Below are 20,245 nucleotides of genomic sequence, written 5' to 3'. Positions count from 1 at the left end.
CTGCTTCTGCTCATTGACTGATACAAGAATCGGCACATTAGAAATGTTATGTCCAATGATATTTTACCATCGCAAGGGGAAGGCTGTATACATTAAATATTTAATTCTCACTGATACTGAACTCATGGTCCTTACCCCTAAATTTTCTGTGAACTTTGTGATTGTTGGTTTTTCGTTTGGTACCCTTTTGCTTTGGGTCTTTGGCAACCACCTCTGTCCTTATGTCCTCTTCACCTTTGTTTTCTGGGTGGCAGGACTTCCATTCTGATGAAATGGGGATAGTTGTAAACTTCTATTGCTTTTTCTAGCCAATAAGAGGTTAGGGCCAGACAGGGTACGTGACAGTCCAGTAAGGCTCTGTGTACTAGAGATACAGAGGTGGTGAAAGGAAGATCATTCTCCAAGGTCCTGGACTTTAGATCCCTGAGTTTGAGGAATAAGATGAATGGCAGCCTTATAGAGCTCTGCAACGCTTTTGATAACCTTTATGATGTGAGGCAAAAAGGAGCTAAAAGTGTAATGTTTCAGTTACAACATAATTCTGTGTTTCCTGTTCATGCCCCAAACTACTGACTTCAGAATGTATTTCTGAGGCCATGTGCTTTAATTCACTTTGCATTACCTCAAGGGGGAAAATGCAATTAAGTGCTTAAAAAATTTCCACTTAAAATATAAAATGAATAGGGTCTTCCTTAATCCAATATTTATTTATTTATCTTTTCATGGATAAACACTTGTTTTGTGACTTTTTATGAAGTCTGCGTGGATCAGACTTTCTTTTTTTCCTTCTTTCTGTCTTTCTTGTATTCCTGGATTTAAAATTTTTTTCCTATCCATACATGATTTTTGAGTATGAAAATAAGATAGAGAAAACTATTCAGATTAAAGTATTGTGGATTTCCTATGTTTACTATCTACCATTGACTTAACCTTGTCAAAGAGTTGAAATATTAAATGTTGAAATAGTTAAAATAAAAATCTTGTACTGTTTTTCAATATTACTTTTAAAAAGAAAATTGTGTTTATTTTCTTATTCCTTGATTCAGTTTAAACAGGAAACTCTTTCCTAAAGATACCTTTGTCATCTTAAGAAAAAAATACATCATTATCAATAATTACTTTGGGGCCATTTTAATAAGATTTGAGTTAAATTACATTTAAATATTTTTCTAATGTTTCTCTTTGGGTTTAGGAAAGCATTATTTATAGAGTTCTTCCATGTCATGAAAAATGACAGGAAACTGATTTTAACCTATCCTACTCTTTCATTTATTCTTTGACTAAATGCCATTTGCCAGCCTACAAAGGTAGTAGACAGTAGGCAATAAGATAGGCATGCAAGGGAATAAATAAACTAGTGTTTGCAATGTCTGAAATAATATGGAGGGAACAAAAAGGTGCTGAAATAGTTTATGTCAATTAGGTTATTTAGTTACAGTGGATGGAAAGCTGCAGTAATTATGTGACCTTACAGTTGAAGCCTCAACGAAGAGAAAGTACCACCCGTGTACAGTGCCTCTACATACAATTTTAGGAATGGAACAGATTTTTCTGAGGTTTTAAATTTGAAAAAAGCTTGGCATTTTGGAGATACCAATGTTCTATGACTGAGGGCGGGAATGGTATGAGATGAGATTGGAGCATTGATGGGAGTCGGATGCTCAGGGCCTTAGATTGGATTTTATCTGATGTCTAAGCCACGGAAACCTGGATGAGTGGGATCATTCCATCAATGAGTGTTTTTCAAGGATTCTTGTGATTTGTGGGTGGAGAGTCCATTGGAGGGGTAAACAGGGCAGCTGAGAAGATCAGTTACGAAGGTAATGCAATAAATCAGGCGAGAGATATTGGTGGCAGAAACTAGGAGGTCAGCAAAGGACATGGAGAAAAATTGCTATATTTTAGAGGTAAGATTATTAGTACTGGCTGATACATTATATTTAGGAGTAAGGGAAAGAGAGATAATAAGTGTTAATTCCCAGACTCTTGAATGAGCAATAGATTAGTAAGTTTTAATGAACTGGGAAAAACCCGGGAGGAAATGCATTTGGAGAGGAAATTCATCAGTTCCGTTTTAGATGTGTTAAGAATGAGACCTTAAGAAACCTAATCATTTTTTCAGGGTTGGGAATGGATGACGATACTCAGAAAGAAGTGTAAGGAGGATGTAAGGGAACTATTTCTGAGCCCCGAGAATGCAAGCATTCAGGATTATGTATCAGAGAAGTCAGCAAAGGTTACTGATAATAACAGCCAGGAATAGCGGAAGGAATAGCAGAAGGAATAGCGGAAAAGTGTGACTCAGGGAGAAAAAGAACTCAAGGTTTTGGAATAAGAGCAGGTGATCCGCAGGATGGAGGTGTGAAGTATGGTGGGGTACAGAGGGTTCGCACAGAAGCTGTGGGAAGCCAGTTCCAGTGGGTTAATTGTGGGAGCCTTGACAAGTGATTAGGAGGTAGGAAAAGCAGAGATACAGACAGAACATTCCAGAATGGAAGCTGTGAAGGAGAACAGAACAGTGGCAATAGCTCAGTAGGGATGTGGGCTTACACAGGGTTTTCTTCTGCTTGTTGATGCTTTTGTTTGTGTTTATTTTTTAAAACCTGGGAGAACCACAGTTTCCTATGCTAATAGGAACAGTACAGTAGAGAAAGAGTGAGAGAAAGGCTGAGCAAGAGGAGTAGTGTTGCTAGAATAGCATGGTTCCAAGCACCTGTGGGGTTGCCAGCTTTTTGTTTTGGTTTGGTTTGGTTTGGTTTTTTTTGCGGTATGCGGACCTCTCACTGTTGTGGCCTCTCCCGTTGCGGAGCACAGGCTCCGGATGCACAGGCTCAGTGGCCATGGCTCACGGGCCCAGCCGCTCTGCGGCATGTGGGATCCTCCCGGACTGGGGCACGAACCCGTGTCCCCTGCATCGGCAGGCGGACTCTCAACCACTGCGCCACCAGGGAAGCCCGGGTTGCTATCTTTGGGCAGGATGAGGAGAAACATTTTACTCGCTTTGTGTCTGAGTTGCTCTTTAACATCTGTTTCCTTTACGAAGTGTGAAGTAGGTTTGTCCACTGAATGCAGGAATGAGGGAATGGAAGTAAGTGGAGATGGTTTGAAATTAGCACGGGAATAAACCAGCATGGGATAAATGAACTGGTGGTGAGCACTGTTAAAGGAAAACTTATTCTGACACTGGCTAACACCCTAAGGAAGACTACTGAGAACTTCATCAGGGTTGAGCAGAGTTGTTTCTGAAGTAAGCAGCTGGGGATCTAGGAGTACCTGGCTTGATAAGGGAATGGCTGTGGTTCTCCCAACACTGAGAGGTCCTGCCCCCAGAAAACATTCCAGATCCGGAACGCTGAACTCCACATGGCAGCAGACTCTCATCATTCTTCTAGCTCGGTTACCTACTGAGTGTGTATGCTCAGCATACCCCACCACACACACACATGCACTCTCACACACACACACACACACTGTCACACAGACTCACACACACACTCACACCCCTTTCAGAGCCAGAGTGCAACTGTGGTCCAAAATCAGTACCAAAGAAAAATAAGTAGTTGAGTAAATGAATTTAGAAATAAAAGCATGCTTAGAATTTATGCTTTTGCTATTTTGAAAAAAAATCCTTGAATGTGTTTTAATTATAAAGAGAAATTTAAGAGCTCAAAGGTTAGTAAAAATGCAAAATGAAATTTTTGTGTTTTCAGACACAGTACTTCTGGTTAAATAAGTCAACTTTGCTTTACTCAACATTGTTTCATAGCAACAAATTCCCCCCACCCCTGCCGACACTTTGGTAAATAATCTGGAATCTTTTAGACATAGAAGCACATAAGGAACAAAAAATTTAATCTGGAAGTAATTGCAATATACAAAACAGGTATGCCTTAAAATTAGCAAATTCTTTGAAAAAAAACAAGTTTGAGGATCTTATAATTAATATTCTCAGCCCTCAAAAAATTATATATCATTTCTAGCAGGTAAACTCAATGAAATCTTGGTTATAACTAGCATGCCTAGGACAGTCTTTGGCACGGAGTAGTCATTCAGTAAAAGTTGTAAAAGCATAAAATTTTCCCTTTGGTATTTATTTTAAACATCTTATTAGGGACAAGTGACTGCTTAGTGTACCAGCCTTCTTCCTATGAGCTTTTACCTTTCCAAATACTGTCTTATTTACATACACAGAAGCTTTGCACAATACATTTTAATATCTACATTTATAAATGGGAAACCAGAGGCTTGGGGTATTGTTAGTATCAGCATTTTCTACACTTACGAAAAACCTACTATAAATAAGCACTGGGCTATTTACATACTTTATTTCAAAGTAGCTCATTTTTACAGCAGTCGTCACATTTCACAGGGGAAAATGAGCCTCAAAGGTCACACTCATAGTAAGTGGAGAAGGTGAAATTCAAACGCAGGTATATCTGTGCCCCAAACACATGTTCTTAGTGTTATTCTATATGAGGTATGTGTGGTTCTCCAAAACATGATCTGTCATAGAAAAATCAGAATTCAGTTAGATATTTTGTTAGAAATGTATCTCTGTGTATGCATTATGTGATTTTAAGTACTGTGTAGACGTGGTGGGAGAAAACGAGATTTCACAAGGAACACAGGCTTTAAGTGAATAGGAATTAATGTTAAAGTATGCTTTGAGAACTGAAACTTTTATGGAGTTTAATGAATATCCCTTAATATAATTATTGCCCACATGTTTACTGCTATTACCACCATTACTACTATTACTAAGCTATTGCTATCCTTGAGTGCCTAATGTAAACCAATGTAGGGGACACGGGTTCGAGCCCTGGTCCGGGAAGATCCCACATGCCGTGCAGCAGCTAAGCCCGTACGCCACAACTACTGAGCCCGCGCTCTAGAGCCCGTGCTCTGCAACAAAGAGAAGCCACTGCAATGAGAAGCCCGTGCACCGCAATGAAGAGTAGCCCCCGCTCACAGCAACTAGAGAAAGCCCGCGCACAGCAACGAAGACCCAACGCAGCCAAAAACAAATAAATAAATAATAAATAAATAAATTTTAAAAAAAGAAAAAGGACCAGTGGAACGAAAGTTCCAAAGCAGACCCAATGTAAATAGTCACATGATTCACAACAAAGGAACTAGTGCAGTGCTATGGCAGAAGTGTGGGCTTTTCATTAAAATTAGATGTGGGAAAGAAGAGAATCAGGACCTCAACCTCACACTATACTAAAAAATCAAGTCTAAGTTAATCGTAGGTCCACGTTTGAAAAGTAAAATAATAAAGATTCTAGAAGACAACGTAAGAATATTTTCATGACTTTGTGGTAAAGATTTTTTTAAAATACACCAAAAGCACTGACCATAAAGAAAAGTTCAAACATCATTAATATTAAGAATTTTACTTCATCAAAAAACACCATTGAGAAAGTAAAATTACAAGTTTCATAGTGGAAGATGTTTGCAATACACATATTTGACAAAGAACCTGTATCCAGAATACATCTTACTCTTATAAATCAACAACAAATAAAACAGCCAACAGAAATGGATCAAAACCTTTTAATTGGCACGTCTTAAGAGAGGGTAACCCAGTGTCCAAATAAAATGAAAGTGTTCAGTGTCATCAGTCCTCCAGGCATTACTCATTAAAACCACAATGAGTTAGTATCCCATACTTAGGAGAGTGACTAAAGTTTAAAAACTGCTAGTTGTGGGCAAGGGCATGGAGCCAGGGAACAACCCTCGGAAGTATAAATTGTCAGTTGGTGCAATCACTTTGGAAAATGGTTTGGCCGTATTTATAAATACATACCTCCTGAACTGTCAATTCTGTTTCTAGCTATGAAGTCCCCCAAATGCATACTTTGTCCATCAAAAGACAAGTAGGGGGCTTCCCTGGTGGCGCAGTGGTTGAGAGTCCGCCTGCTGATGCAGGGGACACGGGTTCGTGCCCTGGTCCGGGAAGATCCCACATGCCGCAGAGCGGCTGGGCCCGTGAGCCATGGCCGCTGAGCCTGCGTGTCCGGAGCCTGTGCTCCGCAACGGGAGAGGCCACAACAGTGAGAGGCCCGCGTACCGCAAAAAAACAAACAAAAAACTAAGTATGTATTTTACATTTTAATTGTAGTATTTAATTTCATTTTAATTGTATCGATTCAAATTAAAAGATGAATGTAATTTTACCAAGAATAGTTAATCTGGGGAAAACTAATATTTTAATAGAAATTTAGCATATATAACATATATAACTATATATACATATATATTTATACATATATAACAAGCTTAAAGGTTTTCTAATGCATATATTATGTATATATTTATTTATTTATTTGTATAGGTAGATAGATAGACATAAAGCAAGGCTAAAGGTTTTCTGGTGCATCTGTCCCACATGCCTACTCTGACAGGTAACTGATCTTGCACGCCACTTTGACAGGCTTATGCAGGCAGAGAGCTGGAGGAGCAGCTGCGGTCGGCGTCCAGTGTAGACGAGCTCATGACTCTGCTCTACCCTGAATCCTGGAAAATGTACAAGTGTCAGTTAAGGAAAGGCGGCTGGCAACACAGTAGAGAGCAGGCCAACGCCAATACGAGGACAGAAGGGACTCTAAAGTTGGCCGCAGCACACTACAACCCAGAGATCTTAAAAAGTAAGTACGGGGAAGAGAATATCTAGTCAGCTTCACACGTCCACCCAGGAAAAGCTGTCAGCATTTGTGATACGACTGAATACCTTTAGGGCCGAAAGTAAATAAACCAACAAAATCAAGAATTATTTTCAAACTACAGAATTTTATGACTTCACTCTGAGTGGTTAAGATGATTTCTTGAAAAATAAAGACAGGGAGGTGCGTGCATATCAACACACTGTAATTTTTTTTTTTAACTGAGGTGATGTCCCATCGGAAAAAATTTTTAAACATACAGATACATTTTACACACTGTACCAGTTTAATCACTTAAACATTCTGCATCATAAAAATAATTGCGCATACATTTTCTTTAGCTTTGGATATAGAAACGTTTAATTTCTAGATCATCCAAAATCACCTTATCAACTGCTACTTGCTTCTGTGTTGCTTCGGGAACTTGCTTGAGAGCAGGACTTTGGTAAAGCTACAGCCACAAAAAATTATGATGTTGCTCAAAATGCCATAGCATAAATAGGTGGACACTTTTAAAACGTTAACTCCTTCCTGTTGTTGGATGTTAACTGCTGTAAAGGTTTGAGATTGCAAATTATTTTGAGAACAAAAGCAAACAAGCAAAATGGTTTTATGGTTGAATAGCAGTAGTTTATATCTTTTTTTTCCCCAAAACATTATTTGAGGGGAAATAGGGGGAAAATAAACTAGAACATTTAAGAAGTACATCATTTTTAATGCAGTCTTTAAAGAGTCAGCAGTGTTATAGGTAAAGCACTGACTCATTGGGAACAGAATTCCAAGAGAGAGCATGAAAGGACTAGATTTTGACTTTCCTAAAAAAGCTTAAGTTCAGGATACATGTCCCAGTTGCTGGAAAATACCCTCTCACTTCAAGTACCTATCACCAGGACACTACCGAGGTTGCCAGATCGCCTGCCTGAAAATGAGTTTTGAATTGAATCCAAAACCAAAGCCGTCCTCTCATTTACATCTCCGTTTAAAAAAGAAAAATTAAACACGTTTATGTTTGCTCTGAGACGTCAAAAATGCTACGTATGATAGCAAACGAGCACGAGTCTCTGTGGGTTTTATAAACATCTGTATATTAAATGTTCATTTTCTTAAGAAAACCAAACATAAGGGCCGTAGAATCAATATTCTATTCTCACTTTGAGAAAGCGTCTGGATGTTAGCTGTTTTTTCTTTTAGAGAATACCTTTAGCTGCTCTGTTAAAGATTATATCCTATTCCAATTCACGGGGCGATGTAGGATCCCATCAACTATTCCTCTAAAGTTATGCATTGTACTTAACTCTTCACTCTGAAATCAAATGTGAGTGGCTTCCAGCTGCTGTGGGTGTCTCCGCCTTGGCGGCTTCCGTGCGACTCACGGCCTTCCCTGTGACCCGACAGGTATCGATACTGAGTGGAGGAAGACCCAGTGCGTGCCGCGGGAAGTGTGCGTGGATGTGGGGAAGGAGTTCGGAGCAGCGACAAACACCTTCTTCAAGCCTCCGTGCGTGTCCGTCTACAGATGCGGTGGCTGCTGCAACAGCGAGGGCCAGCGGTGCACGAACACCAGCGCCAGCTACCTCAGCAAGGCGGTAGGCCGGGCTCTGCGTGAGCCCTGCACCCGGGCGCCTTCATCCCTGCGGCCTTCAGAGGGCCTTAGTCCCGCTCACACTTTCTTGTCTTGTCTCTGGGGAACGAAGTTAACGTCCCAGTAGTTGGTGCTTTCCATGGTAGACCATCACCGAAAGAGTAATTGATGCTTCGTGAACTCTCTTTGCAGAGTGGCATCCAAGCCACGTTTTAAAGGTCAAATAGAAATGCTTATGCCAGTAGCATATTCTGCAGAAAGTAATATTCATTTTAAAAAGATATTAAGATTTAAAAACATGATGCTGTTTTTATATTCAAGCCAAACTCTATCAAAGGCATGGCAGCCTTCTGAGTCTCTTGAAAAGAAAACGCTATCTTTTTCAAAGTTAGAGAAAATAAACATGAGGGATTTTGGAATTAAAATAAATTTTTTTGAATACCTTTAATTGTGTATATTTTAAAATAATTCAGCTCAGCAGTATGACATGGGTCCTAGACAATACTGTTCATTATTATGGTACTTGAGCTGTACTTAATCTTCTTTCACCTCCAAGCTTCACAGAATTTAGGATTACTTTTATAATACATTTATGATGTTGCTGTGATTCATTTTACCTGCTTCCTCCCAATTATCTGCTCATATGAAAAAAAAAATCGGGATTTACCTATGCCATTTTTGAAGTCTGTCTGGTTTCTTGTTGGTGTATGTTTTCACATTTTGTTTGGATTTTTTCGGTAGACTTGATACTTGCGATAATCACAATTCTTATAAGTTCTGATCTGCATAGCAGTGGCTTTAAAATGTGTAACAACGGAGTAGTTTTCATTTTAGCATTTCAAGTTTTTAAAGATGTGCAGAATTTTGGAGTTAAAAGTTTGAAGTCAGTTGGAAAGGAAGTACTTAGTCTTCCGAGTTCCGCTCCGGACACCCGCCTCTGACTCTACACACCCTCTTTCCTCACCTTCTCTTTCTGCCCTTCCTGGTGATTACTCCCGAATCTTTATCTCCAGCTCAGACCTCTCTCGTGGTTTCCGCACAACCAACTCAGCCTCGTGACTCAGCTTTCCCCAGACAGGTCAGAGTCAGCCTGTGTCACGCTGGAGTTACGGCCTGTCTCCCACCTCCACCCACCCTCACAAATAAACAAAAAAGTCAATGAATCTTTTTCTTTTTCCAGCGTTCTCTTAGTAAATGATGCCGTTCTTTTAGTTGGTCAGTCTGATTATTCTTGCTTTCACCAGAAGCCCAGTCAATAATTCCTGTTAACTCTACCTTCCAAACGTCTCTAGAACCCATCTGTGTCTTCATTCTGCTGACTCCACTCTGATCTGGGCTGCATCCGTCAATCACCTGGGGCATGACGCATGGACCAGCCCACTAACTGATGTCATACCTCCTTCCTACTTCCCTCCAATCCCTTTGCCACATTATAAGCAGTGAGTTTTTTCTTTTCTAAATGAGAAATCAGATGCTGCTCAAAACTCTCCTGTAACACTGCCTATTGCGACTGAGCCAGCGTACAGCGAGGGTATTGATAAGCTGGCCTTCTCTGATTGGACTGCTCAGGCTAGCATCTCTTCTGATCGGTTGATACCAACCTTCTAAGTTGTGAAATATTTTGGATGACGCTCCTCTTCAGGTGTCTTCTTTAGTTTAAATCCTTTAACATGGTTTCCTGGGCCCTCCGTGATCTGGCTGCTACTTAAATCTGCAGCTTCAATCGTCTCTGCTCTTTCCCGCAAAAACTGCTTTCCACAAATACCCCAATTCCTTTACTCTTTAAATTATGTCAAAATCTCTTACCTCCAAGTCATTCCAGTACTGCAGCCTGGGTTTGAAACACCTCCTTACACATCACCACCACGTCCCCACTTATCGAGCTGATTTCTACACATCCTTAGGCCTAGACATAAACGTCGCCTTCACAGCATCCTGTCCTGTGCTCCGATAGCACCCTTTATTACCCATACAACATAGCATCATTACCTTATCTGTCTGTCAGATTATCTTATTCCCCAGGCTCTAAACCCCGTGAAAGCAAAGGCTGTGTTTGGTTATTACCATGGGGCATAACAGCGCGGTAGTTGGCACGTAGTGAACACTGGGCGCTAATTAAATACTTAAATAAAAGGGAACAGATTTGGAGTCAAAGGCAGAGTTTCGAATAGGCTGGTTTTGAAGCATCTGAGTGGTATTTAGGTGGAGATACCAGAGGAAGACTGGGCATATAATTCTAGAATTCTACAGCAGTGATTGGATCTCCAGCTATAGACTTGGGAGGAAACCTCATATTGATGAATGTGGTTTGAAGCCGTTATGTGGTTGCTGCTGCTGAGAGAATTCTTGTATCAGGAGAGAGATCGGAAGCTAATACCCAGGGAAAGCTAAGATTCAGTCGTTGATATCCCACCCATTTCTCCCTTTGATTTTGTAATAGCATGCCCTTCTCCCACCCAAAGAATCCACTCAGATTTATTTTTTAAGGTAAAAGGGATGATTTGAATTTAAATTCAATTAAGCAAATGTGGTAAAGCACCTACTAAGTAGTGTTTATCAAGGAGGTTTACGAAGCAAGGAGAACAAGACATGAAATTCCTGATGGCACTGTTTTCATTTGCCCTTGACCTTTTTACTGATTTTGCAGCTTGTAAAAGCTTGCACTCAGGTAACACTCTTTCCTGAGTTTATCTGTTTTTTTATACTTTCAATTATAGTATAAATGGGAGCATGTGAAGTTTGCTTTCAAACATAAAAGGAAGTTTCTTACCGATATTTTCTGAAGGGGAAAGAAAAAAGTGTTTTGTTCCAGGAATTCCAGACACATCTTTTGGCAACAAGTCACCAGTTAGAACCACATAACAATGTACCTTAAGTAATGTAAAACCCAAGTTTTTAGTAGAAACTTCCTAGAAAAATTTTATGGGGTTCCATGAAGGACAGGTTATCAGCGTGTGTGAGGAAGCCAGCCGTGAGTTGAAAAGTAAAACCACATGCACTGAGCATTCCAGAGTGAGCTAATCCATAACAACTGCTCCGAAGTCCTTCCCAACTAATATCTAAGTGACTTTGAAAAGTTACACAGATCGGATGTCTTCTTGACCTCTTTCCTAAACATATGCTTTAAGTGTATTTTCTCATGAGAAATTGTACGTTTAAGACACATAACCAAAAAGTAGAAAGTGGATTTTGCAGAATGTAAATTATTTGATGGCCAAAGTAGAAGCAGAAGAAAGTCATCTGTTTTTGAGCCAAACACATGGACAAAAAGTTATTTAAATGTTGGTATTGTTGTTGAATAGTGTCACTGAAGATAGGAATGAAAAGATAGCTGCTAAATCTGTGGGCTTTCCTTGGGCATCTTGGAGTTAGAACTGGAGAAACTGTATGTGTGCATTAGTATCAACTGAAGAAGCAGCTCAGTCTGGGCCCTAAACCTCCTTTCCTCGTTCTGACATACATGAACTACATTATTTAAAATTCTGTGTTGCCGTCTTAGAAATAGCTATTCTATGTTTGTGTTATCTTATAAAGAAATCATATGAGCGTATAGACTGGCAAAAGCATGCCAGATCATATTGGAGTTCAAGTGTTTCCTAAAATTGTCTTTTACCGCAAAATTCACTTAAACCTAAGTGAAATGTGCAACTCTGGAATGAAACTTACAAGTATTATTTTGCACTGCTGACAGGGATAGTTCTTCCGTTAATTAAACAGAACACCAGCAGTCTGAAGGATTACTTTATTACATTCATATGTATTTAACAAGTGGAATGCAATTTGTTCTGAATCTTTAGCTAAGTAATATTTGGCAAGCACGGTTGTTGGAAATCAGGTTTTATCCAGATGTGGGAAAAGAACTCTATACCAATACCAGTTATCAGAAGTTAATGCATCTGTTAAACATACCATTTTTTTTCCAACTTAATGTACTGATCATGTCCACAAGTTTTATTCAGTATTTCTAAAACTCCTGAATTGGGGTTTTTATTTTAATTGTAGCACTGTATGTACATTTCATTTATAAAAACATGTAAAATGAATTCAATACCAGATGTAAATCTGTTAGGACCTGCTCTCTTCCCAGACCCAAGTTAAGTTCCATAGACCCTTGATAGCTGGCCATGTGGTTAATATACTCAGTTAAAAGGTTAAAATAAACCCTCAATTTTCGTCTTTTCCCATGTTTAGGGATTATTTCTTTAAATGTTGTGCAGTTTTTCTGTCTGACTTTGCAGTTATTAGCCATGCTCTCCAGGGGCTACAGATGTGTCTACACTTAATTAACGGACTCAGGGTTGGAATATTTAAATTACATATGGTAGTGAAATATTATTCACTGGAGAGAAACTGGTCATATTTTGAGATAAAAAGTTGTAAAGGAAGGCACTTTTTGTGTCATATTTTTATCCACTCAAACATTCTCTAGAATTTGGTATTAACTATAATCCAGGATCTTCTCAAAAAGGAAGTTCTACACCTTTTTCTTGGATAGCCTGCAAGAGAAGTAGAAATAGGAATTGTTGTTTTACAACTGTTGCTATGCTGGTGTAAACAACCTATTGTTTCAAAATGTGGCTTTATTTGAAGTCCATTCTTGTTGGTGGGAATGGACTGTTAAATATTCTTATTAAAGAATTCCAGTAGATAGCAAACGGGGACCTGTCTGTTGGAAATGTTTGTCATTTCCTCTTGTTTATTACAGTTTTTACTGAATACACAATCAAAAATTTTTTTCAATTTCCATCTTTGTTTAAATGTCATCTTTATGTAAATTCTTTTGATCTTCTCCAAAACCAGCCACTCTTTTAGTAGGCATGTGCTGAGAGTATAGCATCAGTCTCCATAGTGAATTTTATTATTATTTAGATGCTTAATTATATACAAGCTAATACCATCTATTGTTCAAGAACAATTCACTTTATGGTATAAAACTATTTTAGGAAAATCATCATGTTCAAAATACCAAGTTATAATTATCATCATCCATTAATGCTGGGTGACGATACTAAACACATGCATTGGTATTTACCAGGTGCACGTATATACATAGAGTTATTGGCTAAAGCTGAACAGAGTACATAAATTCTATGAGTTTACATTTAAAATAGACAGCACTATTGTGCACACATTAAAGAACAGAACAATCTGACAAGAGTATAAGGATTTTTACTGCATTAAAATATAAAGAATCTATTTATTGTTTCAAAGACTGATGTGTTTGGATAGACCTTAACTCTTTTGAGAGGAAATTACAGTCACTGTGTTGGTTTCAGTCTTTATATAAATGACAAGCACAGATTTCATAAGGGAGTTGAACTGCAGGTTCTTACTTACCAACAGCATTTGTGGTAAACTATTTGCTGTGTTTAAAATTCTAACCTAGTATCATCATACATACACAGAGATCTTTTTCCCCCGAATTCGCTCTCATTGTTAGTTTTGCTTAACTAAAACTAGGGACAAGAGTCATTGATTGATGACTGTTATCTTGAGATGACTGTTGGCTTGAGATGACTGATGACGTATAGGTTCTCAATAAATAGTTCTTGAAAACTGAACAAAGAAAGATTTTAAATAAGTTAAAAAATTGTAATTCCTCTCATGAAGGCTCAACTCAGTTTTAAAGAAGAGGAAGAAGAATCATCCAAACAACACTGCTGTGAAATCACCACCATTATTATCCCTATTTCGTAAATCATGAAACAGCAGCTAAGAGAAGTTAGGTGATTTTCCCAAATCACAGAAGTAGCACAGATGCAGGACTCTAATTAATGTCTGTCTCTTTTTAAGACTAGGATCTTGGTTATTCTTATATCTCTAGTAGAAAAGGGAAGTTGCCAGTTATTTGAAAAGTTTATTTATTTAGGGAAGCATGTGAGTTTATAATGTGATTCTAATTATTAATATTTCTCAGCTCAAAAAAAGTTTACATTTTCTGAGCATACTATCTAATTAGGAAAAAGGGCTATAGACATTCTTAGTAACATAGGGATTAAATATAGCAATATAAAATTCACAAATTGGTCTGTAAAAAAGAAAATGGAATTTATTATACTTATTAAAAAGGAGTAGAAACTGTATTTAATCACTTTAAATGAAAAAAAAAGTCAGTCAATACTCACATTTAAAGCTAGTGCAGAAAGGAGGTGGGAAATGAGAGCGGCTCCTTTAATGTGTGACAGCAGCTGGCACTGGCACCATTACGTCTTACTGTCCACACATACAGCACATCTCAGTAGGTGTTTCTAATTCTTCTGAAGTCAACAGATGAATAAAACTCAATTATCAAAAATCTTTTTCCCTTTAATATTGGTCAAAAGCATCTTTCTCTGGACCCTTAAATTTTTTCCACACTGACACAGTCAATTAGAAAGTTAAGGAAACTGCATGAAAATCTCAGGTCAAAATTTGGAGGTGGAAGGTGTGTTTCAAAGAGAAGAAAAGGGTTTTTACTTTAATCTTCAGCCTGTTTCTTCCTTTTGATCAAATTAACTGAATTGAGCTGTCAAATTGCCTACTTGGACTCAAACGAGAGACATTTCTGACATCAATAATTAAATATTTATTTTCCTTAATTAGAAATAATTTTTCTCTCAAACTGCACCACAGTTTTAATGCCTATGAAAAATCTTCAACTTACAGGAAAAAAACAGTTCTCTGAACAGTGATTCGTTTTTTCAGTGCCTCTTTACCTGTCCCTTTATCCTTTTAGTCAGTGTATTCACCAACACGAATCCCTTCCACCCTTTGAAAGTATAGCGCCAGGCTTATTTTACCAGGAAGATGCCTCTTAATATGCATTTTACTGATCTCCATCTCACTAGAACATTCTTCGAAGCCCTAGTTCCTGAATACACACCTGGTGCTTTGGGGCAGGTCCTGAATGGGGACACTGTCCACCCAGGAATGGCCGAAATCTGTCCGCGATCACTGTTACCACTCACTGTGGTCTCTTTCCCCTTTGGAAACCATGCCAGGGTGGAACCTGGAATGGCAGCAGTCATTGAAAGGAAGGATGCCGCTGAGGTCTGGGGGTGGGAAAGCATCATTCACTCTTCTACAATAGCTGTTATCTCATAGTGCCTTATCCCTCACCATCAGGCCCTGTTCTGCCTTGTGTCACTTGAGATGATGCCAGATCTTGCAGTGGTTATTACACGCATTCTGTAAGCAGAAATGCCCTCGTGGCCTGACCCGTCTGATCCCTTTCTTTCCAATCGCATGAGGCCACCCTTCTTGTTTCTTCATTCCCACCTGCTCCAGACCTCAGACTCACTCTGGTACCCAGTTATCGCCACTCAGTCCTTATCGCGCTTGAAGACCTTTGACCCTGTGACCACACCCACCTTCATGAAGCTCTCCTCTCTTTGTTGTTTTTTTGTTTGTTTGTTTGTTTTTGCGGTTCGCGGGCCTCTAACCGTTGTGGCCTCTCCCGTTGCGGAGTACAGGCTCCGGACGCGCAGGCTCAGCGGCCATGGCTCACGGGCCTAGCCGCTCCGCGGCATGTGGGATCCTCCCGGACCGGGACACGAACCCGCGTCCCCTGCATCGGCAGGCAGACTGTCAACCACTGCGCCACCAGGGAAGCCCTCCTCTCTTTCTTTTGCTTCCCTTGGCTTAACAGTTCCCCTCCTGGTTCTCCATGGAGGGTCAGACTTCTTCCCAAACATATTCACTGGTTCACCTGCCTTTTTTCACCCCTTATACGTTCCTGTTGCCCAGGTTTCTATTATTAGGCGTGTTCTGTTTTCATTCAGAATGAGCTCACCAAGTATTCTCATCAATGCCCAAGAATTTAATTCCAACTTTAATACCGCTGGCCTTTAAGGGGCTCTCCTAAGCTCTAAGTACATATATCTAATTGCCAGTTAAACATAAATTCTTAGGTTTTTCTGAGCTGACCTGTACATCTTTCTATCATTTCCACTATGACAGAGTTTAATTAAGTAATTTATAAATATATAAATATGAAAATGAAATAAGCAATTCTAAACCACTTTATATTTCTTCTATAATGCTGGTTCTTAATGTAGGGTCGAGAGATGTCATAAGAAGTAGAAAAACTGTAGTATATATAGATAGTATAGAATTCTCTCTCTTAAAATAGTTATACATTGTGCAAAAGATTTCTGCCAGTGTGACATTTTACCTAATAAAAGGCTTTCATCCAAACTGCATAAACAAATGTCTTTTTAGAGAAGAAACTGGTCAAAATGATAATACTGGGATACATTGAGGCCATATGTTGAGATTATCTACGTAGAGTAGAAAGTATTCTGGAACACATCTAGAATCTTGAGAATATATGCAAATAATAGTAACTCACATCTACACAGCAATCAAAATGCATATCACAATCATATACGTTAGCTTACACAATTTTTAAAACAGTCCCATGAATTAATGGGTCAAATGTTACCCTGAATTTACTGGTTGTTAAAGAAATATACAGCTTCGAGAAGTTAAATGACCTTTCCAAGTTCACATAACTTATAAGTGGGGTTGCCAATAAAGGTGCCCTGTCTTGTGCCCATTCCTCCTAAGGCACTTAGGCTAAGAAAGTAGCTGAAGTTTTACGTGAATATATAAGAAATACATTTCAAGTGAAGAAAATGTGCATTTATAATTGAGATATTTCTATATTTCATTCTTCAAAATTCATTTCAGTGAATCTCCCGGTAGGCATGGACAGAATGGGCAACTAAGTCTATTCCCTAAATATCTGCAGTGATCTTCAACTGTTGGCATGAAATTACAGCAAAGGGTGGAATCACAAGGCTCCGGGGTGTGTTGTCTTTTTTAGCACTACACAAGTGTCTGTAAAGGTAGCAAACAACACATGGTTTAACTACAATTAAATTACTATGAACTGATCTTATCAAGCAGGTAATGGTCAGGATTTCACTTTCAGCATTATTACTGATCATAATTTAGATTTTTAAGAATCTTTGGAATTTAAATCCTCTTAGTTTTACTTAATCACTAATTTATCTGTATATTCAACTTAAAACATTGTTTTTGTGGAAGGAAGAGGAAAAGCTGAAGTTCTCCACTAATGAGGCATTCAGAATGAGGTTTTAAACGAAATGTTAAGACTCTAATCCACCATCATGTATAATGTCCTACCCTGTTTCACACTTATATTCAAATAATGCCTTCGTCAAAATAGCAGAAACGATCCTTTACTAATGAATGTATTTATTTTTCTTTTAAACATAATAAATTCATAAGATATCTCAGATAAATGTAAAACTACTTTGAGGTTGAAGTTTAATTTGGAATGAAAGTCAGTTTTACATCTATGTATTTTATGTCTGTGTATTCAATTTACATAAAATAGGACTTAACCAAACATTTCAAGGTTGTGTGACCAATAGATTTGCTCTTACATCACAAAGATATCAGTGCCATTTTTTTAAACCCCTGGAATAATCTAGGACTCTGAAACAATCCTTTTTTCCTTGAACATGTTGGTCTGTCACATCTCTGCTCTGTAGTCATTAGTTGGTTATCAAAATTCTAATATGCTTTATAATAGTGACATGAGATAAGCATATGGACTGTTTACTATTCTGATAAAGGATACTTATTAGACGCAAAACAGTTTTTACGTTGTAATCATAAAAAACTTTAGCATCCTGCATGCATTATGCAGCAGTACCTAATCGTGAAGAGTTAATCTCACTCTTTTTGGACTCCAACATGTACCATAAAAATGCTTTATAGCATCTATATAATTTTTCTTCTTTTGTCCCTTCTTTGTAGTTGTTTGAAATTACAGTACCTCTCTCTCAAGGCCCCAAACCAGTAACAATCAGTTTTGCCAATCACACTTCCTGCCGATGCATGTCTAAGCTGGATGTTTACAGACAAGTCCATTCAATTATTAGACGTTCCCTGCCAGCAACACTACCACAGTGAGTATGAATTAAATCTATTTTTTTCTTCATCCTCTACTAATATAAAATTATTTCCAAGTAAACACAGTTGATTGAAAGAATTTTTGTGAAATTTGCGATAATATACTTCTGCATCAAATAAAAAGAAGACATTCAACATTCATGAAATCAACTGTGCAAATTCATAGACGATGCTAAAACTAAAAAGATTTGAGCCTAAGATTTTTGGTCCAAAACAAAAAGTAAATATAAATACCTTATTTTCCATCTCTTAGCATTCAGTTGCCTCTCTTCAATCTCAATTAGTTTTTCTCTATATATCGATTCATATTTTTTATTTCAGCAAGGATTGAATACTGAAATTTTGATTAATACTTGAAATAATTTTTCTTAATATTACTTCAATTAACAATCAAAGTAACATTTGTTATTCAAATTTTTTTGCATCCTATTTTTTAGTTTCGTATATGGCAACATATGCTTCATTAGATCTTATAAAGGGCCTGGATAGAGCATCACGTATTGCCTCTATGAACAGTTTATAATGAATCATTACGCACTGCCATCTGAGACGTAGGAACTTTTTGCCCCCAGGTTAGGATGTAGCTCTTTGTTCTTTAGTATAGCCAGGGAATATGGAATGGGCGTGTAAATAAACCTTAGATAATTCCAACATTTGTAACAGAAGTATAAATAAATTGATGGGTAAACATATACATTTACCAAAAACCTTTTTAGAAACCTTTCATTATCGTGGGCTTGACAATAAAAGTGACGGGCTAATAGCAGTTTTCCCTGTTGGAGCTCTTTGTGCTGCTTTACTTAGTGTGACAGGTAGGAGGCGTTACCTTTCCAGGGACACCGTAGGAAAAACTCAAGGATAGCCTAATTTGACTGACAGAAAGAAAAAATCTTATAGGCATCTGTGAATAAATTCACACTGATGCAAGTGGAGACAACGGCCCCCTGAAGTAGTAGGTGCGATTTCATTTACGCAGCCCTGGGAGCTCTATTCACCTGTATCCCTTGGCAACTCATCCATTCTAAGCACTTCAGTTGTTATCTGTATTGATGGTTTCCAGAATTACAGTTCAAGATCTGACCATATTGATGACTTATAATATTTTATTAAGTCCCTTTTATATAGCTGTGTTTATTATTATATTAGACGTAATAGGTACAAAGTCAAAGATTTATTAAGTCCGTTTATTTACCTCTACATTATTCACAGTAATGGCTTTTCATATTCTTTGAGGCCTTGAAATCACGCAGTTGTCATTAATTCCTTCTTTCCCTTATATCACACCCAAAAGCTATTGATTATTTTGGGGGAGAAGGGAGATATCTGCTCCAACGTAAACTTATTATTTCATTTCCAACACTGTCACCCTGATCCACTTCATTCTGCATGGATTTCTGATTTAATGCAGTGGTTTCAATACTAGCTTTCTTGTGTCAAATGTGTCTCCAACTGCTGTATAATGTCACAAGTAAGCTTTCAAAGGCATCATTTCATTCATCTGACCAGAAACTGTCAGTGACTTCCAACTTCTCAAAGAATTGGGCACCGATTTTCCACCTCTGTCTTCTGGTGTCAGCCTTCCTTTCTTGTTTTGCTTCTCATTCTTCACCAAGTCTGTGTTTCACAAAGTCTGGTTCCCTAAATACCACGCTTATTTCCTGCTCTGTAACTGTTTCTATTCTGACCTGGCTTAAAATAAATTTACTTTCTTTTCTGCCTTTCCAAAGCCGTATCCATTTCTCAGAGTTCAGGTAAAGGTCTTTCTGCTGCCTTTGCCGTGTCCAAATACCACAGTCACCTTTGCTTCGTGAATTCCCATAGCAATTACTATACTTACTTTATCCTTGCATGGGTTGTTTAGGGGTCTGTAACTGTTGCATGTGAACCTGGATCACGAGAGTATTTCAGGTAGGCTTATGTCTTCTGTAATGTCCAGCTAATAACGCTTAAAAATAATTGAGCTGTTAACTACTTTCAGGCCCTAACACACATTGTCTCATTTAACACTGACAAAAGCATCTGTGAAGTTGGTGGTACGTAGCCTTATTTTACAGTTGAAGCTGGTAATCACGCTCCA

General features: G+C 38.3%; 1 protein-coding gene across 1 annotated transcript in view; it reads left to right on the top strand.

Annotated features, from left to right (window-relative positions):
• Positions 1–20,245, top strand: part of VEGFC (vascular endothelial growth factor C) — a 77,591-nt gene that overhangs the window by 39,741 nt on the left and 17,605 nt on the right. Inside the window, exons 2-4 of the mRNA XM_024744956.1 lie at positions 6,434–6,647; positions 8,058–8,248; positions 18,013–18,164. Coding sequence (XP_024600724.1) covers positions 6,494–6,647; positions 8,058–8,248; positions 18,013–18,164 — 497 coding nt within the window. The 5' untranslated portion in view covers positions 6,434–6,493. The remainder of the gene's footprint in view (positions 1–6,433; positions 6,648–8,057; positions 8,249–18,012; positions 18,165–20,245) is intronic.

Source organism: Neophocaena asiaeorientalis, unplaced genomic scaffold (assembly GCF_003031525.2).
Source record: "Neophocaena asiaeorientalis asiaeorientalis breed wild unplaced genomic scaffold, Neophocaena_asiaeorientalis_V1.1 scaffold267, whole genome shotgun sequence".
NCBI lineage: Eukaryota > Metazoa > Chordata > Mammalia > Artiodactyla > Phocoenidae > Neophocaena > Neophocaena asiaeorientalis.
The sequence above is the reverse complement of the archived record's forward strand: the minus strand, read 5'-3'. Positions and strand labels throughout refer to the sequence as shown.